Genomic DNA, 26424 nt, shown 5'->3' with positions numbered 1-26424 from the left:
ATAAAAAAGTAATTGGAGAAAGAACCTCTTTGTACTTGCAGTGTTCTCTCTAAGCTGAGTTAGCGTGAGCTAGCTCACCGTTATTTAGCCTCCAGCTCACCCATTTTTGTTGTAGCTCAGGAAAAAAAGTGGCCCCAGAGCAAACTAATTTAGGCAGTGGCTCACAACTTTCATGCTAGTGGCTCACAGAGTAGAATTTTTGCTCACAAGACTCCACGGCTTAGAGGGAGTATTCCTGCACATGAAGATTCTCAAGTCATGGTCCTCGGATTGCAAAAGATATCCTCCCCAATGGATGCACTGCTAAGTTTCATCTATTATTCCAGGGTTTTCCAACAGGGTGCCCAGTGGCATCATAGCACATGTCAACACCTTTCATGGTGCCCACCAAGTGATTTTGGGAAAGTGAGTGGTGTCACGTAGGGCTCTTGCCCAACCAGGTTTCCTGGTTGGCTGCTGAAGATCTTTTCAGCTGTGCAGATAAAAAAAAATGTTGATTCGATTACAACTGCCACCAAAATGCTCGGGTTGGGTTTTTAATTTTTTTTTTTTTTAAACTCCAACCCTCCGTGTCACACAGCGGCCAAAACCCAGGTGTTCTCAGGAAGTCCACCAGGAGTTTCAGAACTCCAGAAGCCCTCCCACTGTTGCCCCCAAGCTCCAAGGATACAGAGCATCACTGCCCCAGACATAAGAACATAAGAGAAGCCATGCTGTGCCCACCATCAGGCCAGTGGCACATCCGGTCCAACACTCTGTGTCACACAGTGGCCAAAACCCGGGTGCCATCAGAAGGTCCACCAACAGGTCCAGAACTCCAGAAGCCTTCCCACTGTTGCCCCCCAAGAATCAAAAATACACAGCATCACTGTCCCAGCCAGAGCGTTCCATTTATACCTTGTGGCTAGTAGTCACTGATGGATCTCTGCTCCGCATGTTATGTTCTGCAGAATTCCCCGTCTTTTGTGAACATATCTGTGCCAGAGTGCTTTTAAGCTGCAAAGTACTGGAGTTTTGTACACCTCAGAAATCTGTGACTTCTTTCTCTGAAACGCCATGACTGGCAGCCCTAGACTGGATAGAAAGAGGGTTTCCAACCAGTATCTCTGATGAGGCACAATCTGGTAGGATTGCCAACTCCAGGGTGTGAGATTTCTGGAGATTTAGGGGGAGGAACCTGAGGAGAGCAAACTTTGGGGAGGGAAGGGACCTCCCGGGGGGTTATGACAAAGACTGCCTACCAGATAGGGTTGCCGAGTCCAATTCAAGAAATATCTGGGGACTTTGGGGCTGGCGCCAGGAGACTTTGAGGTGGAGCCAGGAACAAGATTGCGGCAAGCATAATTGAACTCCAAAGATAGTCTGGCAATCATTTAAAGGGACCACACACCTTTTAAATGCCTCCCCTCCATTGGAAATAATGAAGGATTGGGGCACCTTTTCTGGGGCTCATAAAATTGGACCCCCTGGTCCAATTTTTTTGAAACATGGAGGGTATTTTGGAGAAAAGCACCAGATGCTATGCTGAAAATTTGGTGTCTCTTTCTCAAAAAACAGCTGCCCTGGGGCCCCAAATACCCATGGATCAATTTTTCATTTTACCCTAGGGGAATCGGTCTCCATAGGGAATCATGGAGTGCCCAGCAGACATCCGCCTGCTTTCTGATGAACCTGAAATGGGGGAAGGCCTCCAAACCGGGGGATCCTCTACCCCCCCCCCCCCTGGAGATTGGCAACTCTACTACCAGACCAGCCATTTTCTCCAAAGGAACCGGCATCTACGCTACACTTGATCTTAGCCAAAAGGCCGAGAAGTAATGGAACTTACATCTCTAGCCTGGAGATAAATTATAATTCTGGGAAATCTCCAGATCTCACCTGGAAGTTGGCAACCCCATGATCAGGTCATACAGAGATGGTGAGTCGGGAGAATTGATAGAAAACATGGGAGGGAAGGGAATCCCAAAATTGGAAGAAGCTTGCAACTGGTTTGAGAGTTCTCTGGAATATGAATCGCTTACCTGATGAGGGGGTTTCCCCCTTCTGTTTGGACAACAAGGCAGCATTTTGGTTTCCTTTCCTGCTTCAGGCTAGTAAAGTCTGGGTGCAGTTAGAGGTATGAGGCCTTGGGCCCGATCTTGAAGGCAACAGCCAAAAGGCTCTTAGCCTGTGCTTTGCTTCCTGTGGACTTAGTGGATCATACGCTGAACATGAGTCAACAATGTGATGCGGTGGCTAAAAAGGCAAATGCAATTTTGGGCTGTATCAACAGAAGTATAGTGTCCAGATCATGTGATGTGATGGTATCACTTTATTCTGCTCTGGTAAGACCTCCTCACCTGGAGTATTGTGTTCAGTTTTGGGCATCACATTTTAAGAAGGATATAGACAAGCTGGAATGGGTCCAGAGGAGGGCGACGAAGATGGTGAGGGGTCTGGAGATCAAGTCCTATGAGGAAAGGTTGAAGAAGCTGGGGATGGTTGGACAGGAGAGGAGGCGGCTGAGAGGTGATAGGATCACCATCTTCAAGTACTTGAAGGGCTGTCATATATAGAGGATGGTGTGGAATTGTTTTCTGTGGTCCCGGAAGGTAGGACCAGAACCAATGAGTTGAAATTAAATCAAAAGAGTTTCCGGCTCAACATTAGGAAGAACTTCCTGACCGTTAGAGCGGTTCCTCAGTGGAACAGGCTTCCTCAGGAGGTGGTGGGCTCTCCTTCCTTGGAGGTTTTTAAACAGAGGCTAGATGGCCCTCTGACAGCGATGAAGATCCTGTGAATTTAGGGGGAGGTGTTTGTGAGTTTCCTGCCTTGTGCAGGGGGTTGGACTAGATGACCCTGGAGGTCCCTTCCAACTCTATGATTCTATGACTTGAGATTGCAAGTCCCGGTTTATGGCTGGGATTGCATGGGATTTTGGTAACATCAGAAGAGCCCTGCTCTATCCGGCTACTGAGGATCCATCTAGTCCAGCCTCCTGTCTCCCACAGTGGCCAGCCAGTTCCTCTGGAGGTCCAGCAACAGGTCATAGAGGCTGAGGCCTTCCCTGATTTTGCCTCCTGGCTCTGGGGTTCACAGGTCTGCTTCCTCTGGATATGGAAGTTCCCTTCAGTCACCATGGCTAGTAGTAGGGTTGCCAAGTCCAATTCAAGAAATATCTGGGGACTTCGGGGGCCGAGCCAGGAGACTTTGGGGGTAGAGCCAGGAGACATTGGGGGTGGAGCCAGCAGCAAGGCTGTGACAATTGAACTCCAAAGGGAGTTCTGGCCATCACATTTAAAGGAACTGCACACCTTTTCAATACCCTCCTTCCATAGGAAATAATGATTGGTAGGGGCACCTTCTTTTGGGGCTCATAGAATTGGACCCCCTGGTCCAATCTTTTTGAAACTTGAGGGGTATTTTGGGGAGATGCACTGGATGCTATGTTGACAATTTGGTGCCTCTACCTCAAAATCAGTGCCCCCCCAGAGCCCCAGATACCCGCAGATCGATTCTCCATTATTTTCTATGGGAATAAATCTCCATAGGGAATAACAGAGTTCCCAGCAGACATTTCCCTCCCCCACCGCTCCTGCTTTCTGATGACCCTGAAGTGGGGAGAGGGCCTCCAAACTGGGGGATCCCTTGCCCCCACCTGGGGATTGGCAACCCCAGCTAGTAGCCACCAGCCTCCAGGGGATGAGTGAGTGGAGATCTCCTGGGATCGCGGCTGATCTCCAGGCAATAGGGATCAGTTCACCTGGGAGAAAAATGGCGGCTTTGGAAGGTAGACACTATGGCATTCTACCCCATTGATGCCCCTCTGCTCCTCAGGCTCTATCCACAAAACCTCCAGATTTTTCCCCGCCTAGACCTGACAACCCTACTGATAAGCCAGTTCATGAATCTGCAAATCTTGGCAATGAGACAGTGAAGAGCTCATTAGGACAGGAGTCTGCAGAGTCTGGAAATAGAATAAGAGCATCAGAAGATCCCTGCTGGCTCAGACCAATAGCCTGTCAGTGTATGGGCGGGCGACAGACCACTGCTGACAGCAAAGGATCTAATTGACATTAGATGATCTGGCTGACAAGGGCATCTGGAAGACGGCCAGATTGCACCAGCCAGAGTGATGTGACCATGACTCAGCACTAAACCTGATGGGCCACTTACCTAGAGGACATGTATAAATGTACAGTAGTACTCCGCTACTTGTTGGAGGTTGGATGGTGAATTGTGTGCGGAGCATTTCGCTAGTCTGTATGATAGTTGTAAATAAATGTATATAGCTAGTCTAATCGCAGCTGTGTACAAGACTTGATTCCTTTGCGTCTTCAGAAACCTCTCTCACTAAATGCGGAAGACCAACATAGCCATACGGTTCAGCCTCCTGTCTCACACAGTGGCCAACCAGTTCCTCTGGACTGGAGGGCCAACAGCAGGGCTGAGAGATTGAGGCCTTCATAAGAACATCAGAAGAGCCCTGCTGGTTCAGACCAGTGGTCCATCCATCTAGTCCAGCCTTTTGTCTCACACACTGGCCAACCGATTCCTCTGGACAGCCAACAGCAGGGCAGAGAGGCCAAGGCCTTAATTAGAACATCAGAAGAGCCCTGCTGGCTCAGACCAGTGGTCCATCTAGTCCAGCCTCCTGTCTCGCACAGTGGCCACCCAGTTCCTCTGGAGGGCCAACAACAGGGCAGAGAGGCTGAGGCCTTCATAAGAACATCAGAAGAGCCCCTCTGGATCAGACCAGTGGTCCATCTAGTCCAGCCTCCTGTATCACACAGTGGCCAGCAAGTTCCTCAGGAGAGCCAACAACAGGGCAGAGAGCCTGAGACCTTCATAAGAACATCAGAAGAGCCCTGCTGGATCAGACCAGTGGTCCATCTAGTCCAGCCTCCTGTCTCACACAGTGACCGTCCAGTTCCTCTGGAGGTCCGACAACAGGACATAGAGGCTGAGGCCTTCCCCTGATGTTGCCTCCTGGCTCTGGGATTCAGAGGTTTACTGCCTCTAAATATTGGAGGTGGGGGTCCCTTTATTCCCCATGGCTAGTAGCCACTGATAGACCTGTCCTCCATGAACTTGTCTAATCCCCTTTTTAAAGCCAGCATATTCTTTGACAGCTTGCCAGGGCAACAGCACCTGCTGAAGACCACTAAGCAACAAAGACAGGATGAGCTGATGAATCCATTTATCTAGCTGAGTGACAGTCCCCAGGTTTCAGGCTTTCCATTGCTGTGAGCGGAGAGAAGTTCTAACTTCCTCTTTGTCGTTTCTGTTTCAGGAAGACCAGAGACAGCCTCTTGCCTGCCGCCGTTCGGAACTCGAAATGCCACAGGAAGTCGACCACATGACTCGATTCCACCAAAGTGCGTGGGTTCCATGCTACATAATGTGGCGAATGAAGCACAACGGAGAAAGGGAGGGACGGTGGAGGACCAGAGAGGATACAGCAGACGCACCCGGGGAGGGAAACGTTGGAAGGCCAGGGGTGGCTGAGGGAAACAGGCTACTGAGTTTCAAAGCTCAGATCACAAACGGAAGAGATGATGGCGGTGGCCAAAGGACCAGAGACCCGTTGGGTTTACTTCGTAGTCTTTTGGCTGTGTGGTGAATTTGTGGGCGCTGGTGAGAGCAGACTGCAAACACAGACAGCTGATGGCGGTAATGTATGCTGCTCAGGTAAGCTGTTGCCATGGTTTTCATTTACCAAGAGGGGCAAAGGTGAGAGGAAGTCCTGCCCTTTTTGGCACCTACCTTACCCCCATTTTGAGTGTCATGTCTCCTTGACCTGAACATATGGTTCTTTGTTTTCATATTGTGCTCTGTTCCTCACACAGAGTACTTCCTGTGAAAAGTATGTATTTTTTTTAAAAGCATGATATAGTTTCTATCTCCTAGCCTATCATGATAGTCCTGTTGATAAATTGGTTGCAACTTCCCAGCTCCAGAATGAGAAATACCCAGGGCTTTTCTTTTTTTAGCAGGAACGCACAGGAATGCAGTTCTGACTGGCTTGGTGCCTGAGGGTGTGGCCTAATATGCAAATGAGTTACTGCTGGGCTTTTCCTGCAAAAAAGCCCTGCGCGAAACAATGGCGATGTCAGGGGGTGTGGCCTAATAAGCAAATGAGTACCTGCTGGGCTTTTCCTACAAAAAAGCCCTGCGCAAAACAATGGTGGCACCAGGGGATATGGCCTAATACGCAAATGAGTTCCTTTTTGGCTTTTTCTACAAAAAAAGCCCTGGAAAGACCTACACGTTTTGGTGGCGGAATCTGAGGAGGGCAGGGGCGGAGGAGGGAGAGGGACCTCAGCAGGGTGTAATGCCGTTGAGTCCGCCCTCCAAAGCAGCCATTTTTTTTTCCAGGGGAACTGATCTCTCTGGTCTGGAGATCATCTGTGATTCTGGTAGATCTCCATGCCCCATCTGGAGGTTGGCAAACCTACAAAATGACATAACGCAACCCTAAGAATGCCCACTGAGTAGACATCAGAGGAATTAGTAGACATGCTTCAGATTTGCTCTGTTCATCCTAGGATTGCCCCCTGGCCCGGAGACAGAGAATGCCCTGTCCCTTTAAGAGAGACTTCATGCGACCAAGCCATAGTGACCTCCATGCCAAGAAAAGCTTCACTGGCAGGGCTTATTTTGTAGCAGGAGCTCCTTTGCATATCAGACCACACCCCCTGATGTAGCCAATCCTCCAAGAGCTTCCAGGGCTCTTTGTAGAGGGCTCTTAGTAATATGCAACGGAGTTCCTGCTACAAAAAGAGTCCTGATTATAGTTGTTGTCGTTAGTGGTAGAGCATCTGCTTGGTAAGCAAAAGGTCCCAGGTTCAATCCCCGGCATCTCCAACTAAAAAGGCTCCAGGCAAGTAGGCGTGAAAAACCTCAGCTTGAGACCCTGGAGAGCCGCTGCCAGTCTGAGTAGACAATGCTCAGGTCTGACTCAATAGAAGGTCTGACTCAGTAGAAGGCAGCTTCATATGTAAGCAGAAAGTCCCAGGTCCAATCCTCGGCATCTCCAACAAAAAAAGGTCCAGGCAAGTAGGCATGAAAAACCTCAGCTTGATACCCTGGAGGGCGGCTGCCAGTCTGAGTAGACAAGACTGACTTTGATGGACCGAGGGTCTGATTCAGTAGAAAGCAGCTTCATATGTTCATATATATTCACAGGTCAAAGGGGAGGGATGGTGGCTCAGTGGTAGAGTATCTGCTTGGTAAGCAGAAGGTCCCAGGTTCAATCCCCGGCATCTCCAACTAAAAAGGGTCCAGGCAAATAGGTGTGAAAAACCTCAGCTTGAGACCCTGGAGAGCCACTGCCAGTCTGAGAAGACAATACTGGCTTTGATGGACCCAGGGTCTGATTCAGTATAAGGCAGCTTCATATGTTCATTTATGTTCCATCGCGTCATCCTGGCCAAGGCTGGGCTCTGAACGATGTACATCAGGTAAAAAATAAACAAAGATTTAAAAATATATATTTAATTTAAAACCAATGCAGCCCCAATGGGCTCCTGCTAACTTATGTTCATTTGCATCAGACTTTCGGAGCATAGGTGGAGAAGGAGGAAGGCTTCTGGAAGGGGGAGGGGGACAAAAGGAAAGGTGCTGACGATCTCTGTCCTCAGTTGGAAGCCTTTAAAATCAAACACGGTGCCAGTATTCACAGCTGTTGACGGTAATGATAAAGCAGAGTGGTAAAGCTGCAGTGCCGCAGCCGGAGCTGGTTCAGGTAGCCAGCTCGAGGTTGACTCAGCCTTCCATAGAGCCAGTTTGGTGTAGTGGTTAAGTGTGCGGACTCTTATCTGGGAGAACCGGGTTTGATTCCCCACTCCTCCACTTGCACCTGCTAGCATGGCCTTGGGTCAGCCATAGCTCTGGCAGAGGTTGTCCTTGAAAGGGCAACTGCTGTGAGAGCCCTCTCCAGCCCCACCCACCTCACAGGGTGTCTGTTGTGGGGGAGGAAGGGAAAGGAGATTGTGAGCCGCTCTGAGACTCTTCAGAGTGGAGGGCGGGATATAAATCCAATATCTTCTTCTTCTTCTTCTTCTTCCATCCTTCCGAGGTCAGTAAAATGAGAACCCAGCTTGCTGGGGGGAAAGTGTAGATGACTGGGGAAGGCGATGGCAAACCACCCCGTAAAAAGTCTGCCGTGAAAACGTTGAGAAAGTGACGTCACCCCAGAGTCAGAAGTGACTGGTGCTGGCACAGGGGACAACCTTTAAAAAAATAAAGCAACTAGTTGTAACAATTTGTTTCCCAATCCTGATGAATCTGGTCTCATCCGAGCTTCTTTTATCGACAGGAGGGGCTTCCACGCTATGTCCCAACGCAGCTTCCAGAAAGAAGTGCAGACCTGGGGAAGGCTATTCTAACCCCCGGTGTGATGAATGCCGGACCCTCCCAAACTGCGAGGAAGGGGAGGAGCTGCAGTGCTCAGGTAACCCCGGCCTAGGTCCTCGCTTCCTCTAATACAGGTGTTTCCTTCGTGTGTTCCAGAAACCTTCGCACAGGGGTGGCCAAACTTGCTTAATGTAAGAGCCACATAGAATAAATGTCAGATGTTTGAGAGCCGCAAGACATGAATGTCAGATGTTTGAGAGCCACAGGACAAGGAACTAAGGAAGGAAAATAGATGGGGGAGGGAGGACTGAGAGAGAGGTGGCAAGAAAGCAACTTTAACAAGCCGCCCTGAGCCTGCTTTGGCGGGGAGGGCGGGATACAAATAAAAAATTATTATTATTATAAATAGATCCAAGTAGGCAGCCGTGTTGGTCTGAAGTAGTAGGAGTCGATTGCACCTTTAAGACCAACTTAGTTTTATCCAGAACGTAAGCTTTTGTGTGCTCTCTAAGCGCACTTCATCAGACGAAGAATCCTCGTCTAATGAAGTGTACTTAGAGAGCACACGAAAGCTTATGTTCTGGATAAAACTAAGTTGGTCTTAAAGGTGCAATCGACTCCTATTTTGTTTAACATTAAATGCTAGCTTGGTTTGGAGAAGTGATTTAAAGAGACAAATGCCTTCTCTAAGCAGGCCAATGGGGCGGTGGGGGCTTTGAGAGCCATACAAGTTGTGTGAAAGAGACACATGTGGCTCCCGAGCCACAGTTTGGCCACCCCTGCCTTAGTGTTTCTTGGGAATTTAGAGAATTACTGGATCAAAGGCTCAATAATGGCCTAATATGCAAATGAGTTCCTGCTGGGTTTTTCCTACCCAAAAAAGCCCTACAGGGCAGGATATAAATCCAATATCACCATCATCATCCAGCAGGGCTCTTCTGATGTTCTTTAACCCCCCCCCCCAATCTTGTCCTTTACCAGGGCCAAAGCTAGGCTTCCCAAATCCCCCGCCTTGCCTGGGGACCCCCGATTTGGAGCCTTCTCCCCCCGCTAGCCAAAAATCTGGAAAGCGGGGGGGGGGGAATGGAGACCCTTCCACCCAGCCCCGATCTCAGCAGCTTCTCCTTGCCCTGCCCTTCCCATCCAGCCCCAATCGCAGCAGCCTTTCTTCAGTTTTCCCAGACTGCTTCCGGCCCCAATCAGCTGGCTGGCAGGTGGGGGGGGAGAGGGAGTCCCGCCCGCAAAGGACCATGTGCCTTTGACCTCTGGAGCCTTGACTTGAAAGGCTTCAATTTAGGATGGTGTGTCTGTGAAGAAGCTGGCAGCAAATGGTGAGTAGAGAGACTGATCTGCTGCTTCAGACAGGCCAGAAAAGGGGGGGGGGGGGGGGGGGGGGAGAGGGAAACGTCTTCATTATTCCCTATGTGATCGATTCTCATTGGGTATAATGGGGAATTGTTCTGGAGGTTTCGGGGGCTCTGGGGGAGCTGTTTTTTGAGGTAGAGGCACCAAATTTTCAATATAGTATCTAGTGCCTCTCCCCAAAGTACCCCCCAAGTTTCAAAACGATTGGACCAGGGGGTCCAATTCTATGAGCCCCAAAAGAAGGTGCCCCTATCCTTCATTATTTCCTAGGGAAGGAAGACATTTAAAAAGGTGTGCTGTCCCTTTAAATGTGATGGCCAGAACTCTCTTGGAGTTCAATTATGCTTGTCACACCCTTGTTCCTGGATCCGCCCCCAGTGTCTCCTGGCTCCACCCCCAAAGTCTCCTGGCTCCACCCCCAAAGACCCCAGATATTTCTTGAATTGGACTTGGCAACCCTAGCCAAAGCCCCAGTGTGGTCATAGATCAGAAGGTGGCAAAACCAGCCAGCGCGTAGACTGGGACTTAGCAGAAGTAAGGGAATTAATGTCAGGGTCATGAGCAGAGCCTAGCTGGATCTATTAGGTCATGAGGGCGGAACGCCGGAAGAACCTGACAGATTATTGGACAGAACGTGGACCCTCCTTGCTTTTTGGGACCCAACACTGACTCCTGTTTACTGACTGGCCAACTCTGTATGATTACTGACCCAGGTGGGATTCACTTCAGAGCCATTCACATTCCCTGCCCCTCCCCCCTTTTCTCTCACAGGCACCATAGACTTTAACTTTTTCTGTAAAAAATGTCCCGACGGAACCTACTTGGATGGAAAGACCGGCTGTTGTACCGCTTGGACAGAGTAAGTTTTGATTTTTGCGTGCGTCTAGATTTTCAAAGTCTGCCCTTCAGAACGTGCGTGTGGATGCCTGTGGATTTGACTGGCTGTGCAGATTAAAAAAAAAACAACAACAATTGCTCGGGCAGCAGCTGCCGCCGCAGCCCAAAGATCTTCACTGTGTGACTGAAGGGAAGCTGCAGCAGCCATTTTGTGACTGACTTCATCTCCTGCGGCAGCCATTTTGTGGCAGCTAGACTCTAGCGCAGGGCTCACTTTGTAGCAGGAGCTCCTTTGTGTATTAGGCCACACACCCCTGATGTAGCCAATCCTCCAAGAGCTTACAGTAGGCCCTGTACTAAAAGCACTGTAAGCTCTTAGAGGATTGGCTACATCAGGGGTGTGTGGCCTAATATGCAAAGGAGTTCCTGCTACAAAGTGAGCCCTGCAATAGAGAGATACAACCTAGAAATGCATTAATAAATCCCTAAGTCTGTTAGCTGCCTGATATTGTATGAAATGTATTATTGGAAGCCTCTTAAAGGTAAAGGTAGTCCCCTGTGCAAGCACCAGTCGTTTTCGACTCTGGGGTGACGTTGCTTTCACATACTTTTTACAGGGTGGTTTGCCAGTGCCTTCCCCAGTCATCTACGCTTTCCCCCCAGCAGGCTGGGGACTCCTTTTACTGACCTCGGAGGGTTGGAAGGCTGAGTCAACCTTGAGCCGGCTACCTGAACCAGCTTCCGCTGGGCTCGAACTCAGGTCATGAGCAGAGGGCTCTGACTGCAGCACTGTAGCTTTACCACTCTGCGCCACAGGCCTCTCTTAGTCATAACCTTTTCCTTTTTGTTGTCCTTCCTCCATAGCTGCAGTGGGAATGGATTGCAAACTGTCCAGCCAGGAAATCGTACCCACAACGTACAATGCGGCATTGTTCTTTCGACCGTGGAGACAGGTAACGCCTGTGCATTCTGCTTATGGCGGTGGGGGTTGTGGGAACTGCTGTCTGTCGATCTGAAGAGGGGAAAAGCTCAGTTTTTAGAGGTGTCTTAGGAGGCATCATCCCAGAAGAGGCATTCCTTCTTCTGTATGGATGCAGTCTTGCACATCGGCAAAAAAACAGACAGCTCTTTTTTTTGCAGGAGGAACTCCTTTGCATATTAGGCCACACACCCCTGATGGAGCCCGGGCTGGTTCGAGGGTGCACGGTGCCCCAGGCAGACTTGCCACACCAGGCCCCTCCGCAGTGCCGCCTCTCCCCTCTGCCCCCTCCTTTCCTCTTTTATTTGCGGCACTCCAGCTCCCACCCTCCCTCCCGGTGTGCTCAGAGGAGCGATGCCAGCATGATGACGAGACTTCAGGGACGGGGGAAGCGAAGCCTTGTTGTCAGGCGCTCTCTTAAAAGAACGCTTTACTGAGATTCCCGCCTTGAAGTAGGTAAGGGGGAGGCTGGCGTCGCTCCTCTGCGTGCGCCAGGGGGAGGAATTAGGCATTTGTCTGGGGTTCTGGGTGGGTGGGGGAGAGCCCAATTTGGCTCCCCCCCTCCTGGCATCCTAGGAAATGCCTAATTTGCCTAGTGGGCGAGCCAGCCCTGGATGTAGCCAATCCTCCAAGAGCTTACACAGCTCTTCGTACAAGGCCTACTGTAAGCTCTTGCAGGATTGGCTACATCAGGGGTGTGTGGCCTGATATGCAAAGGAGTCCCTGCTACAAAAAAAGCCCTGGGAAAAAACCTCCATTCGTTTGGGAGAAGGAAACCATCCTTTTTGGAATGCGAACTGCTTGGGAATCGCTTGTTGATCCATCTCCGTGCGCTTTGTTCCCTCAGATTCCATGTTCACCAACGTCCTGGCGATTGTGACTGCTGCGGGCATCTTCCTCGTCATCCTGATGATGTTCTCCTTGCTCCTCTGCATGTGGGTGCAGAAGAGAGAAAAGCTCCCCGACATGGAAGGTGAGGCCACTTCTATGGTTCATATCCAGCGAGGCTTCACCTCCCTGAGCAATTCCTCTGCTGAAGTCTGCGGGAGGAGCCTTGGCTCAGTGGTAGGACATCTGCTGGGCACGCAGAAGGTCCCCGGTTCAATCCCCGGCATCCCCGGTTAACAGGACCAGGCAGGAGGTGATGGGAAAGGCCTCTGCCTTAGGCTCTGGTGAGCCGCTGCCAGTCTGAGGAGACCAGGGGTGGCCAAACTGTGGCTCAGGACCCACATGTGGCTCTTTCACACATATTGTGTGGCTCTCAAAGCCGCCCCCCCCCCCCATCTACCCTGTCGTCTTCTTTGGAAAAGGCATTTCTGTCTTTAAGTCACTTAAATCAATTAAAGACTTGGAAAAGGCATTTCTGTCTTTAAATCACTTAAGTTAAATAATTCAAAGTTACAGTTGTTTTCTTTCCTCTTCTCCTCCCTCCTCATCTATTTTCCTTCCTTCCTTCCTTCCTTCCTTCCTTCCTTCCTTCCTTCCTTCCTTCCTTCCTTCCTTCCTTCCTTCCTTCCTTCCTTCCTTCCTTCCTTCCTTCCTTCCTTCCTTCCCCCCTCCCTCCCTCCCTCTCTCCCTCCCCTTCCCTTCCCTTCCCTTCCTTACCTTCCCTTCAGGCTGCCCTGAGCCTGTCTTGGTGGGGAGGGCGGGGTATAAATAAAAACTTACTTACTTACTTCTCCTTCCCTTTCCTTCCTTCCCTCCCTCCTCTTCCTTCCTTCCTTCCTTCCTTCCTTCCTTCCTTCCTTCCTTCCTTCCTTCCTTCCTTCCTTCCTTCCTTCCTTCCCTCCTTCCCTCCCTCCCTCCCTCCCTCCCTTCCTTCCTTCCTTCCTTCCTTCCTTCCTTCCTTCCTTCCTTCCTTCCTTCCTTCCTTCCTTCCTTCCTTCCTTCCTTCCTTCCGGCTCTCAAACATCTGACATTTATTCTATGTGGCTCTTACACTGAGCAAGTTTGGCCACCCCTGGAGTAGACAATACTCAATGGACTGATGCCCTGATTCAGTATAAGGGAGCTTCCCTGCGTTTGTGTGATTCATTCGACAGGGCAGGGCTTATTTTCTATATGCCCTCTGTTGGAAACAGGATGCTGGGCTTTGGGTCCGATCCAAAAGAGACCCTAGAAGAGCAACATTTTCTAATTGTCCGTGTGCTTGTCCTGCAGATTCAGAAGCTGTGGATGCTTCTAACCATGTGCAGCTTCCGCAACAACACGAGGAGAGCTTCAGCTGCCAGTACCCGGAAGAAGAGCGGGGGCACAAAATGGCGGAAGAAAGGGACTCGATGCCATTCTTGGCACACTGAAGCAGGGCATAACTACTGGGGCACCGTTGCGTCCCTTAGTACCTCTCAGCGGCCCTCGACCAGGGGCATGAAATGACTCCATTGAGCAATGAGAAGTTTATAGGAGAGTCAAAGCTGCTGTGCTTGGGGCAGACCTTTCACAAGCGCCGCTCGACTCCTGATGTCACACGCTTGCCGTTTTGGGATTGTATGTCTGAACTTCCCCATCTCGACTTGCTCTAGGGCTCCTTGGACAAAAGAGGCTGGACTGGACTCCCAGGAGGTTTTGGCGGATTGAGGAGGAACCCTTCCAAACTGCGTCAATGGGGAGCAGCCCATCCATTGGACAGAACTCTGAAACAGCCACACATTAGACTAGACGGGGAGGCCCTGAATCCACAGGGAGAGATGCCAACTTCAATGTTCACCAGGGAGGTGGAAGAACCCAGAAAGCAAGGGGCGGGACTTAAGAGATACCAGCGGGTTGGAGGCGGAGCCAAGATGGAATCTGGACAATACGGGAGGGAGCATCCGACATGGGTGGAGCCAAGGTCCCGCTAGTTTTGAATGGCTTTGGGTATTGTAAATTAAGTGAATGATAGGCAGCCGTATCTATATCCATAAAGTTTGGGGCAACTCCTAAAGTGTTGTCCTGTTACGACAATCCCGTTTCTGTTTTTGTGGCCAAAGCGGTGTCGAATGGTGGGGTTCCCCTCCCCCATTCCCTGCTCCAGCCTGTGAGATAGTCACCGGCGGGGCTTTTTTTTTGTAGCAGGAACTCCTTTGCATATCAGGCCACACCCCCTGATGTAGCCAGTCCTCCTGGAGCTTCCAGGAGGCCTTGTACTAAGAGCCCTGTAAGCTCTTCGGGGATTGGCTACATAAGAGGGGTGTAGCCTAATACGCAAAGGAATCCCTGCTACAAAAAAAAAAAAAAAGCTCTGGAAAGACTCCTGCTATAGCCGGGGACCGGCTGGCACCCCTTAACAGCCAAAAACCCCTCCCCTCCTTTGTCTCGTTGATAACCAAATGGTGGAAGCTTTTGAAAAGAAATAGCAAAAATGGTGATTCACCTGGGATTTTCTTGGCTGGCTTTTCTTATTGCTGCATTTCTCCAGAAGCAAACAAAGGGTGAAAAAGCTGGCTTTTGCAAAAAAAAACAATATTTTTTTAAAAAAAACCACCACCAGCCAGTAATCTGGATTTCCCAGCTGGTTTGCATACCAAGCGGGGATGGTTCGTCCGGCTGCATGGTTTCCTTTAAGGTACTATTTTGGGGCTTTGGCTTTGCTGCCAAGGCGTCATGGGCTTTTCCTGTTTGCGGTCTGCCTCAGGAAAAACCGGTGGGTGTTTCCCTTTCGGCTGTTCCTCGGTACAGCTATGCCCCTCTCCTTCTGCCGCTAAAGCGCCGCCCCGTAAGGGACATCTCATTTCCTTAGAACAAATGCATCCCCCCCCCCCCATTGCGCTTCCTTTTTGAAACTTTGATTGAAGGTTCTTTAATAAAAACAGCAAGATTTGGGGAAAGCGAAACCTTTTTTCCCTCCTCTTCTGTGACTGTGAGGGCGGAGAGCATTGAAATGTACAAGGCCAGCGGGTACAGGAACCAGGCCTGTCACTGACAAACGATGACGGGCACCACACTTTCGCTTTCTTTGAACCACCATGTCTTCCTCAAAACGTTTCCAGCCTCTTGTTGCATGTCGCCTCCTTAGGGGTTTCCCCTTGAATCAGATGTCCAGTCGATTTATTTTTAAGAACATAAGAGAAGCCATGTTGGATCAGGCCAACGACCCATCCAGTCCAACGCTCTGTGGCCAATATATGTGTGTGTATACACACGCACACACACACATATATATATATATATACTGTGGCTAATAGCCACTGATGGACCTCTGCTCCATATTTTTATCCAATCCTCTCTTAAAGCTGGCTATGCTTGTAGCTGCCACCACCTCCTGTGGCAGTGAATTCCACATGTTAATCACCCTTTGGGTGAAGAAAGACTTCCTTTTATCCGTTTTAACCCGACTGCTCAGCAATTTCATTGAATGCCCACGAGTTCTTGTGAGAAAGGGAGAAAAGGACTTTTCTCTACTTTCTCCATCCCATGCATCATCTTGCAAACCTCTATCGTCACCCCGCAGTCGACGTTTCTCCAAGCTAAAGAGCCCCAAGCGTTTTAACCTTTCTTCATAGGGAAAGTGTTCCAAACCTGGAATCATTCTAGTTGCCCTTTTCTGGAGTTTCTCCAATGCTATATCCTTTTTGAGGTGCGGTGACCAGAATTGCACACAGTATTCCAAATGAGACCGCACCATCGATTTATACAGGGGCATTGTGAATTTTAAAATCCATTTGTACCCCGTGCCTTTCTACCTTCCAAGAGGGACCCAGGGTGGCTTCCATTATTCCCCCCTCCTCAGTGCTGGAGGCCCCTGGGCAGCCAAAAATCTCCAGGGTCCCTTGGAAATTATCTCGGAGTCGAAGCGGCTGCCCCAGTGCCTGAGGCCATTGCTGCAGCCTGCAGCCCCCTTCTCAAAAGCCCCTCTGGCAAAGCTGTGGGGGAGAGGCAGAGAGAGGCAAACTTGGCGACAACGCCAGCAGCAGCCGCACCAGGCAAGTCGGGCAAAGAGCGGCTCAGTTGCTGGCTGCACTTGCATGCTGGGAGGGCTGCAAGCAGGGGGGGAAACTGGGGGAAAGCTGGCCTGGGGCCCCTAAAGGCGTGGGAGCCATTGGCCAGTGCCTGCTTGGTAGGGTTGCCAATCCCCAGGTGGGGGCAGGGGATCCCCCGGTTTGGAGGTAATCAGAAAATGGAGAGAGGGGAGGGAAATGTCTGCTGGGTACTCATGATTCCCAATGGAGACTTATTCCCATAGAAAATAATGAAGAATTTATCCGCGGGTATCTGGGGCTGTGGGGGCCCTATGTTTTGAGGTAGGGGCACCAGATTTTCCATATAGTATCCAATGGCTCTCCCCAAAATACTCCCTAAGTTTCAAAAAGGTTGGACCAGGGGGTCCAATTCTATGAGCCCCCAAAGAAGGTGCTCCTATCCTTCATTATTTCCTATGGAAGGAAGGCATTGAAAAGATGTGCCGTCCCTTGAAACGTGATGGCCAGAACTTCCTTTGGAGTTCAATGATGCTTGTCACACCCTTGCTCCTGGCTCCACCCCAAAGTCTCCTGGCTCCACCCCCAAAGTCCCCAGCTATTTCTTGAATTGGACTTGGCAACCCGACCGCTTGGTCTAATTGTTAATCCGGCTCTGCCTCTTCTCCATATTAGCCTTAGAACCAGGCCTGATTTTGGGCAAGAGCTCACAGGAGGGTAGCTCCGTCACCCCTGCATTTTATTGTGCTCTTCCCCCCCTCCCCCCCCCAAATAATACTTGCTTCGGGGCTCCATTGTTCAAACCTCCTGTGAGAATTGTGCTGAACTCTTAAGATCCGACAAACTTTTTAAATATTGCCACCCCCCCCACACACACACACACACACAAAATGGGGAAATAACCCAAACATCTAAAGCAGACAGAGAGAAATCTTCCTCACGCCACTGTGGCCGCATAGGAGAAAGTGATTTTAAAAGTATGAGGGGAGCAAGGTTCGATGCTGACAATTCTAATTCAAGAAGCATTTTAAAGGAGATGCTGAGCTGATAGAATTGAGTACACCTTCCGGTGATGGCGGGGGAGGAGGGGGCGAGGGGGGGGCGGCATATGCAAATGAGTTGTGCTCATGAGCTCCGGCACCTCTTTTTCTACGAAATGACCCCCCGCTTAGAACCACCCTGTGAGGTAGGTGAGAGTGAGAAAACGGGCCTAGCCCAAGGTCACTTGGTGAAATCTGGCCTCTGTAAAGGCGGGAAAGTTCAGTCATTTTGACCATTCTGCTGGAAGAAGAAGAAGAAGAAGAAGAAGAAGAAGAAGAAGAAGAAGAAGAAGAAGAAGAAGAAGAAGAAGAAGAAGAAGAAGAAGAAGAAGAAGAAGATGATGATGATGATGATGATGATGATGATGATGATGATGATGATGATGATATTGGATTTATATCCCGCCCTCCACTCCGAAGAGTCTCAGAGCAGCTCACAATCTCCTTTCCCTTCCTCCCCAACAGACACCCTATGAGGTGGGTGGGGCTGGAGAGGGCTCTCCCAGGAGCTGCCCTTTCAAGGACAACCTCTGCCAGAGCTCTGGCTGACCCAAAGCTATGCTAGCACGTGCAAGTGGAGGAGTGGGGAATCAAACCTGGTTCTCCCAGATAAGAGTCTGCACACTTCACCACTACACCAAACTGGCTGAAGGTGATAATATTGGATTTATATCCCACCCTATACTCTGAATCTCAGAGTCTCAGAGCAGTCACACCCTGGAGAACAAGACTACCAGGGGATCAGAGTTCAAGAGTCCAGGCACCCTTTGCTGGAGTATCAGCTCATTACAAGTGACCAGTGTTCCCTCTAAGTGGAGTTAGTGCGAACTGGCTCTCAGTTCTTTAGCCTCCAGCTCACAATTTTTTTGTCTTGGCTCAGGAAAAAGGACCCCCAGAGCAAACTAATTGATGCAATAGCTGACAGCTCTGCGGCTCTGGGGGGGGGGCTGCTTTTTGAGGTAGAGGCACCGAATTTTCAGCATAGCATCTGACGCCTCTCCTCAAAAGACCCTCCAAGTTTCAAAAAGATTGAACCCGGGGGGGGGGGAGTGTGTCTAATTCTGTGAGCCCCAAAAGAAGGTGCCGCTATCCTTCATGATTTCCAATGGAGGGAAGGCATTTAAAAGGTGTGCGGTCCCTTTAAATGTGATGGCCAGAACTCCCTTGGGAGTTCAATTCTGCTTGTCACAACCTTGCTCCTGGCTCCACCCCCAAAGCCTCTGGCTCCACCCTCAAAGTCTGGCTCCACCCTGAAGTCCCCAGATATTTCTTGAATTGGACCTGGTGCCCTAAAATAGATTGCTTTTTTTTTTTTTTTTAAGGATTCCATAATAAATGCTTAAAGCGAAATGGACTGCATGCATTTTTTTTTTCATTTTCTTTATAGGAAAAAAAAAGTACCATGGCTTTTCCAAATACACAAGCGATCTTCGTTCAGGAGCCACGGTGAGAGGCCTTTTTATCTTCTGGGAGTGAATCGCCGCAGCTGCAGCTTCCTGCCGCCGCCGCAGTCTTGCCGTCGTCGCCGGGGGGCTTGGCGTGGGTCATGAGCTGGCGGGGGAGTCTGGCCCGTTCTTGAGGCGCTGGGACGTTGGGGGGGAGGTTGGACTGCAGATGGAGGGAGACCATCTGAGAACTGGTCAAGGGGACGTGGGCCGGGTTGCCACCCACGGCGTGGCCCTGGCTCCCAAACGTGTGTTTGAGCCACGCCGTGTAGGACTTGTCTTTGAGAGAATTGAGAGGGGCCACGGGGTTGCTTTTGGCCTTCTCATCGCTGGTCTCGGCCTTGGTCGACCCCGCGGGATGCTTCTCCGACTCCGCGATGGGTTGGATGATATATTGGCTCCCGCTGTTACAGACTTGGTTGCCCCGGAGGACGGCTTTCACAGAAGGGCAATTGGAGAGGTTGGGAACAATGGATATCTGGATCTGGGGCATCGGGAGAGTCGTCCGAGGGATAGTCTTGTGAGGAGGGTGGGAGATCCCTTCGGGAAGGCCGGACGGTTCCGTCTTGGGCGGCTTCTCCATGGATTTCGGCAGCTGCCAGTCTGGCGGCCGGTTGCTGCTGCCGATGGAGTTGGCGGTGCCGGTGTTGTTGGCGGTGCTCTCCATTGGGGGCCGGTAGCCGTGCAGGGAACGGAGGGAAGTCCTACTCTTGGTGGTCCGAGGGGGCCCGTTGTCGGACGTCACCCCGTTGTAGAGCAGCACGAAATGGGAGAGCGACTCCAGAGGCAGGATTGGCTGGTTCTTTTGGCTCTTGGTGAAGATCTCGAACGCCAGATCTAGAAATCAAACAGGTGGGAACCGTTGCTAAAATGCTGACCCGTCTTTTAGTCAGTGGTCGTTTGGAGAAAAATAGGGGACAGAGCTCATTAGCATCACTCCTTAGGTAGAATCATAGAGTTGGAAGAGACATCTAGAGTCATCTAGTCCAACCCCCTGCACAATGCAGGAAACTCACAAACACCTCCCCCCTAAATTCACAGGATCTTCATTGCTGTCAGAGGGCCATCTAGCCTCTGTTTAAAAACCTCCAAGGAAGGGGAGCCCACCACCTCCCGAGGAAGCCTGTTCCACTGAGGAACCGCTCTGACGGTCAGGAAGTTCTTCCTAATGTTGAGCCGGAAACTCTTTTGATTTAATTTCAAACCATTGGTTCTGGTCCTACCTTCCGAGGCCACAGAAAACAATTCCACACCATCCTCTATATGACAGCCCTTCAAGTACTTGAAAATGGTGATCATACCACCTCTCAGCCACCTCCTCTCCAGGCTAAACATCCCCAGCTCCTTCAACCTTTCCTCATAGGACTTGGTCTCCAGACCCTTCACCATCTTCATCGCCCTCCTCTTGACCCATTCCAGCTTGTCTATATCCTTCTTAAAATATGGTGCCCAAAACTGAACACAATACTCCAGGTGAGGTCTTACCAGAGCAGAGTAAAGAGATACATCACATCACATGATCTGGACACTATACTTCTGTTGATACAGCCCAAAATTGCATTTGCCTTTTTAGCCACCGCATCACACTGTTGACTCATGTTCAGCGTATGATCCACTAAGACCCCTAGATCCTTTTTGCACATACTACTGCTAAGACAAGTCTCGCCCATCCTATAACCATGCATTGGATTTTTCCTACCTAAATGCAGAACTTTCCATTTATCCCTGGCTGAATAGATCCTGCCCCTGCCTCTCAACTGGGTATTCCCAGGAGGTCTCCCACCCAAGTACTAACCACAGTCAAACCCTGCTTAGCTTCTGAGATCTGACAAGATCGGGTTTACCTGGCCTACCAAGGTCAGGGGCTCATCATCAGAATTTCTTGCCCCGATTTTCGCTCTGCGATCACTACAGCGTGTCTCTCCCCCACCCCTGCCCCACACTTCACCCAGGAAGGAAGAGAAACAGAGGGAGGAGATATGAAAGAGGGGACAAGAGACGCTGAAAGGAAGACCAGCGTTCCTTTCCGCTTACCCAGAGTTTCATTCACTACCACGGGAATGATGCTCTTCAAAGCGCTGCAGTTGGTGTGTAGGGCAGGGTTGGAGTTCATCTCCAAGAGCCACACCTAGAAAACACCGGTCAGTTCTCTGAGATGTAGCCGGAGCTCTAACTCTGCCTGTATGAAGGCCTCATCCATACATATCCATAATGTCAATGCTAATTTATCGCTGCACAAAGGTTACATTTTACAGGGGAAATAGCAGCAGGAAATGCAGGGTTTCTAGGTCTGTGTTGGGAAATACCTGGAGACTATACCGGGAGAGGGCGGAGTTTGGGGAAGGGAGGGGCCTCAGCAGGCTCCAATGCCACAGAGTCCACCTTTCAAAGCAGCCATTTTCTCCAAGGGAGATGATCTCTGTCAGCTGGAGGTCAGTTCTACAAATGGGAGATCTCCAGGCCCCACCTGGAGGCTATACAGAAAGAGATGGCTATACAGAAAAGTGATATTGTAACAAAAGGGGAAAAAAAAACTGTATAAAAGTAACAACTGTTGATCCCAGTCTTGGCTTGCTACTCCGCAATTTGAAATAAACCATTTATTTTCAATATTATTGACAACCCCCCCCCCCCCCACTATACACTAGATGCCGGATTTGAACAATACTGGGAAAATCACACAAGAGGGTTGATGTTACAGCAACAGAAGCAGCAACGGATGGCCTAGGGAACTCTCCATTTCATTCGCCTTCTTCAGGCTGCAGTACACTAGGGAAAGCCTTGAGTTCAGTAACGGAATGCCCAGTATTTCCTTCACATTTATATTTAGACACTCTCCAGCTTTTACAATTGCTGTATAGACAGTTGCAGCTGTAGCCACTGAGATCAACAGTCTTCCATTAGGGCTTAAAGGTAAAGGTAGTCCCCTGTGCAAGCACCAGCCGTTTCTGACTCCGGGATGATGTCGCTTTCACAACGTTTTCATGGCAGACTTTTTACAGGGTGGTTTGCCGTTGCCTTTCTCAGTCCTCTACACTTCCCCCCCAGCAAACTGGGGACTCATTTGACCGACCTCGGAAGGATGGAAGGCTGAGTCAACCTCGAGCTGGCTACTGAACCAGCTTCCGCTGGGATCGAACTCAGGTCATGAGCAGACGGCTCCGACTGCAGTACTGCAGCTTTGCCACTCTGCGCCCCGGGGCTCTTCCGTTAGGGGTTACCCTTTGTCAGATTCAAAATGTCTCTGTGCTAAGCTGGCAGCCCTAAGAGAACGGCACAGGTTTAGAGGTGGAAGTGAAGCTGAACCAGGGACTTTTTGGGCTGAAGTCAGCCAAGGGATGAGAAATTCAGGACCTACTTGGGGCGCATCTGCCCTGTTTGCTTAAACGGGTTTGATGGTCATGCTCTTTTCTTTGGGAATAAGAATTTTCTGAAAATTTGCTGTTAGAGACCCCTGTGATGCCACCAACAGAACTGAGGAAGAAGAGGCTTGCCAACTGGTAAGGTTGCCAGCTCCAGACTGGGATATCCCTGGAGATTTTGAGGGCGGAGGCTGCAGAGGGTGGAGCGGAGGGATTTCTGTGGGGTAGAATGGCATAGAGCAGGGGTGTCAAACATGCAGCTCGGGGACCGAATCAGGCCCCCGGAGGGCTCCTATCAGCCCCCCCAGCAACTGGCTATTATCTGTTTCCTTCTCCCTATATCTTGCATAACGGCTTGCTTTGCAAGGCTTGCTCAATTGCACAGGAGCTACAGAGCAAAACCTCTATTTTCTCCATTGGCTGAGGCTCTTCCCTTGGGGAGGAAGGGGGGGGAGGAATAGCTTGCTTTGCCAGGCTCTCTCAATCGCACAGCAGAGTCACTGAGCCAAGCCTCTCTTTCTTCTGTTGGCTGAGGCTCCTCCCCCCAGTTCCCTGGGGAAGGAAGGAAAGCGCCAGAGCTTCCGTTGCCCAGTTCCCTGGATCCCATGGGAGAAACATAAAGAAAGTGTCTTTAAAACCAGCGAGCGCTAACGTTTTAAGCATGTTTTAAGTTTTTAAAAATATATATATTTGCGTTTGCCTGTGTTCTTTATAAAATTTATATCTCTGCTACCTAATCTTAAATAGGTCACACATGGCCCAGCCCAGCCTAACATGGCTCGGCCCAACCCGACATGGCCTGGCCCAACGAGGTCTCATTTATGTCCATTCTGGCCCTCATAACAGATATGTTCAACACCCCTGGCTTAGAGTCTAGCTTCCAAAGCGGTCATTTTCTTCAGGGCAACTGATCTCCGTCGACTAGAAATCAGTTGAAATCCCAGGGGATCTCCAGCCACCACCTGGAGGCTGGCAACCACACCAACCTGTGACATCCAAAAGGCCACAACGAAGCCAACGGGGTGGAGCCAGTTGTCTCGAGGAGCGGGGTAAAACGGAACCTTGGCGTGGCTTACGTTACTTTGCTATGCTTTTTCGACACGCGGCTCCGCGACTTGCGGGATAAATATTTTAAATTAAATAAATAGATCAATTAAATAAATGCTCGTTTAAGATGCACAGCTAAAGTAGTGTGTGTGCGTGGGGGGGGGGAGAGAGATTTGGCCCGCTTCACTGCTTTTCCAGCCGGCTTGAAGAGCCATAAATACATTAACGTAAAAAGAAGAATCAATGAATCTCACAGTGATTACGGCAATGGATTATCGTAATGAATAGATATTTTATGTGAGCTGACAACCCTTTGCAATGGAGGCTGTGAAACCAGTGCGAAATCTATGGTAGCAGATGTTGGGGTGGGACTTTCCAAAGGTGGTGGAAATGTTTTCACAATTGCCACCAGGGGGCACTGAAGCTCTGCAAATCGCCTTTCTGGTACCACCGCCCCACCTTTTTCCCGTCTGGAGCCTGATAAAATAAGTTTAAAGATGTAAAGGAATAGCATTGGTATATTTACGTCCTTTCTTGGGTCCCAAGGAGGCCTTTTTTGTTTTGCTTCTTTGAATATTGGGCTATTTATTTCTTTACGAGTCTCTCAGTCTTCTTCCAAGGAACTTTGGGGAGGTGGGGGGGTATACATTTGGTTTACCGATCTCATAGCAGACGTGGACTACTGCACCCTTCTTAAATCTTCGTTCGCGAAGTCAAGCCGAGAGAGCGAAGCCAGAAGCTCTCCCAGAATCACAGCTTATCTCCGGATTACGGAGATCGGTTTCCCCTAGAGAAAATGGCTGCTCTGGAAGATGGGCATGATGGCATTGTACCCTGCTGAGCCCCCCACCCCCCAGCCTCTACTACAGCGTCCTGGCCTGGGTTCTCTTTCTTCGACAGGCTTGGGTAGACTAGAACATTTTAGGAGCTGGACAAAATGTTGTCCTTTTGGGGGACCTTTTTGGGGGGTTACCAGTGGGGCTGTGCCACGCCCAGCCCCGTGGCGCAGAGTGGTAAAGCTGCAGTACTGCAATCTGAGCTCTGCTCATAACCTGAGCTTGATCCTGGCAGAAGCTGGGTTCAGGTAGCCGGCTCAAGGTTGACTCATCCTTCCGAGGTCAGTAAAACGAGCTCGCTGGGAGGAAAGTGTAGATGACTGGGGAAGGCGATGGCAAACCACCCCATAAATAAGTCTGCTGTGAAAACATCATGATGCAACGTCACCCCAGAATCGGAAACGACTGGTGCTTGCACCTTTACCTTTTTAGGTTGGATTATTGTGCTGGTGGGGAGATGCAGAGTTCATTCTCGGAGTGGACAGTGACATCGTGCAACACGCTGATACCACCTGGAAGTGACCTCATCCTGTTGGTGATGTCAGGGGCAATGCTCTGGTTTTGGGGCAAAGCTCTATGGTTAAAATAGGCATCCAACCATAGAGTTTTGCCCAAGAACCAGAGACTCACTGCGCAACATCCCTGATGCAATAGTGTTGGTGGGGTTTCCCCCATCCGCCAGCTGGCAGGCAGAAGTCCCCAAAACTAGGGTATCCTTTACCCGGAACTGCGGAACGACAACCCCAAGGGGGCTGCAAACTTTATCTGATTGCTTAGATCAATGTATAGATTTTTAGTCACTCTTTAATGTTAAAAGGTGCCCCCAGTTAATTTAGGAGAGATTTTTTAAAAATATATTTTTAATATGGGAGCATACAAAAGTGACAAGCGGCAGGTACCATTTAGAAGAGACAGTCTCCCTTTCTTCTCACACACAAATAGGGTTGCTAGGCTGCACCACCAGCACCCCGAGGTGGGGTGCCCTGCCAACCTGGCAACCCTCTTGTAAGATGGTGCCTGTCACGCACGAACGTTTGCTCCTTCTGAGTGAGGGCTGATTCACACGCCAGGCAGAGGCTCTCACTCTGAATAGGCTTCAGGGACGCGATTGCATCACCAAGTCCGATTGGCTGCCTAGCGACGTGTCATCAGCGTGCTCGCCGCGGGGATCCCTGATTGGCCGGGATCACTGGCTGGGTTCACTCACCATTCATAGGTCGAAGATGCGGGGCGGGGGCGTGGGGGTGTGCGGCAGGGGAAGGCAGCAAAGCCAAAGAGGCATAAATAACCAGCACAAAAGGTGAGCAGAGTGAATGCTGGAGGGGGGTGGAGAGGGCATTCCCCTCTCTGTAAAAACACTGTTTTCCTGCCCAAAGACACTCCCGGGAAGGACATTCAGCAAAGCCCTGATTTTTTTATTCCTGCCTAAATGTATGTAGATTTAATCAACCGCAATTTATCACGGGCGCAACGGCTTTAATTAGGTGGCAGCCTTGATTGTTAATATTGTTAATACTATTGTTTTATTCATCTATCTCCGCAGGGCTGTCATCTTCCTGTGGCAGGTGAAACCGGGAGAGATTTGCGGAAGGCTCGGGGAGGGGCGGGGGGGTGGGGAGAGGCTGAAAGCTTTTAATTAACCACAGAAGGATCGGACGCGATGGAGCGACGCCAGATCTCCCCATCTGAGTTACCCGGCGGGAGCTTTCCATGCCAGCCTCACAGATCGCTTCCCCTCCGGCCTGGCACACGCATCGCATTCTGTGATGGCCGGAACTCCCTTTGGAGTTCGGTTGTGCTTGTCACGACCTTGCTCGTGGCTCCACCCCCCAAAGTCCCCCGGCTCCACCCCCAAAGTCCCCACATATTTCTTGAGTCAGACCTGGCAACCCTAGTTAGGAATGCCAGCCTCCAGGTGGGACCTGGGGATCCCCTGGAATTACAGCTCACCCCCAGATTACAGAGATCAGTTCCCCTGGAGAAAACGGCTGCTTTGGAGGGTGGACTCTACTGCATCGTACCCCGCTAAGGTCCCTGTTCTCTCCAGGCTCTACCCCAAATCTCCAGTAGTTTCCCAACATGGATCTGGTAACCCTCCCTCCCCCCCATCCCCTGCCAGGAGACTTGGCAACCCTCCCCAGCCTTGGAGTGGCACCCAGTTAGGGTTGCCAATCCCCAGGTGGGGGCAGGGGATCTCCCGGTTTGGAGACCCTCCCCCCGCTTCAGGGTCATCAGAAAGCGGGGGGAGGGAAGGGAAATGTCTTCTGGGAACTCTATTATT

At 50.4% G+C, this 26424-nt stretch overlaps 2 protein-coding genes across 2 annotated transcripts in view; one reads left to right on the top strand and one right to left on the bottom strand.

Moving 5' to 3' along the window:
- The first annotated feature begins 5537 nt into the window (after window positions 1-5537).
- On the top strand, window positions 5538-14461 carry TNFRSF18 (TNF receptor superfamily member 18). Its single transcript, XM_060259596.1, has 6 exons — window positions 5538-5616; window positions 8300-8434; window positions 10474-10561; window positions 11404-11492; window positions 12366-12491; window positions 13679-14461. The coding sequence occupies exons 1-6, from the start codon at window positions 5538-5540 to the stop codon at window positions 13816-13818; spliced, it is 657 nt and encodes a 218-aa protein (XP_060115579.1). The 3' UTR covers window positions 13819-14461.
- Window positions 14462-18852: 4391 nt separating this feature from the next.
- The window catches only part of TTLL10 (tubulin tyrosine ligase like 10), a 53148-nt gene continuing 45576 nt past the window's right edge, over window positions 18853-26424 (bottom strand). The window contains exons 15-16 of the mRNA XM_060259595.1: window positions 20933-21026; window positions 18853-19735 (exon numbers count right to left, since the gene is read on the bottom strand). Coding sequence (XP_060115578.1) covers window positions 18888-19735; window positions 20933-21026 — 942 coding nt within the window. The 3' untranslated portion in view covers window positions 18853-18887. The remainder of the gene's footprint in view (window positions 19736-20932; window positions 21027-26424) is intronic.

This window comes from Heteronotia binoei, chromosome 18, assembly GCF_032191835.1.
Source record: "Heteronotia binoei isolate CCM8104 ecotype False Entrance Well chromosome 18, APGP_CSIRO_Hbin_v1, whole genome shotgun sequence".
Lineage (NCBI taxonomy): Eukaryota > Metazoa > Chordata > Lepidosauria > Squamata > Gekkonidae > Heteronotia > Heteronotia binoei.
Note: the sequence above shows the minus strand (reverse complement) of the source record. Positions and strands in the feature narration are given on the sequence as shown.

Bases quoted from the DNA above. Each gene is read 5' to 3' on its own strand.
- TNFRSF18 (XM_060259596.1), top strand. From the start codon at position 5,538: ATGGCGGTGGCCAAAGGACCAGAGACCCGTTGGGTTTACTTCGTAGTC. The intron at 5,617-8,299 runs GTGAGAGCAGAC...TTTTATCGACAG, and splicing joins TGGTGAATTTGTGGGCGCTG to GAGGGGCTTCCACGCTATGT. The intron at 8,435-10,473 runs GTAACCCCGGCC...TTTCTCTCACAG, and splicing joins GGAGGAGCTGCAGTGCTCAG to GCACCATAGACTTTAACTTT.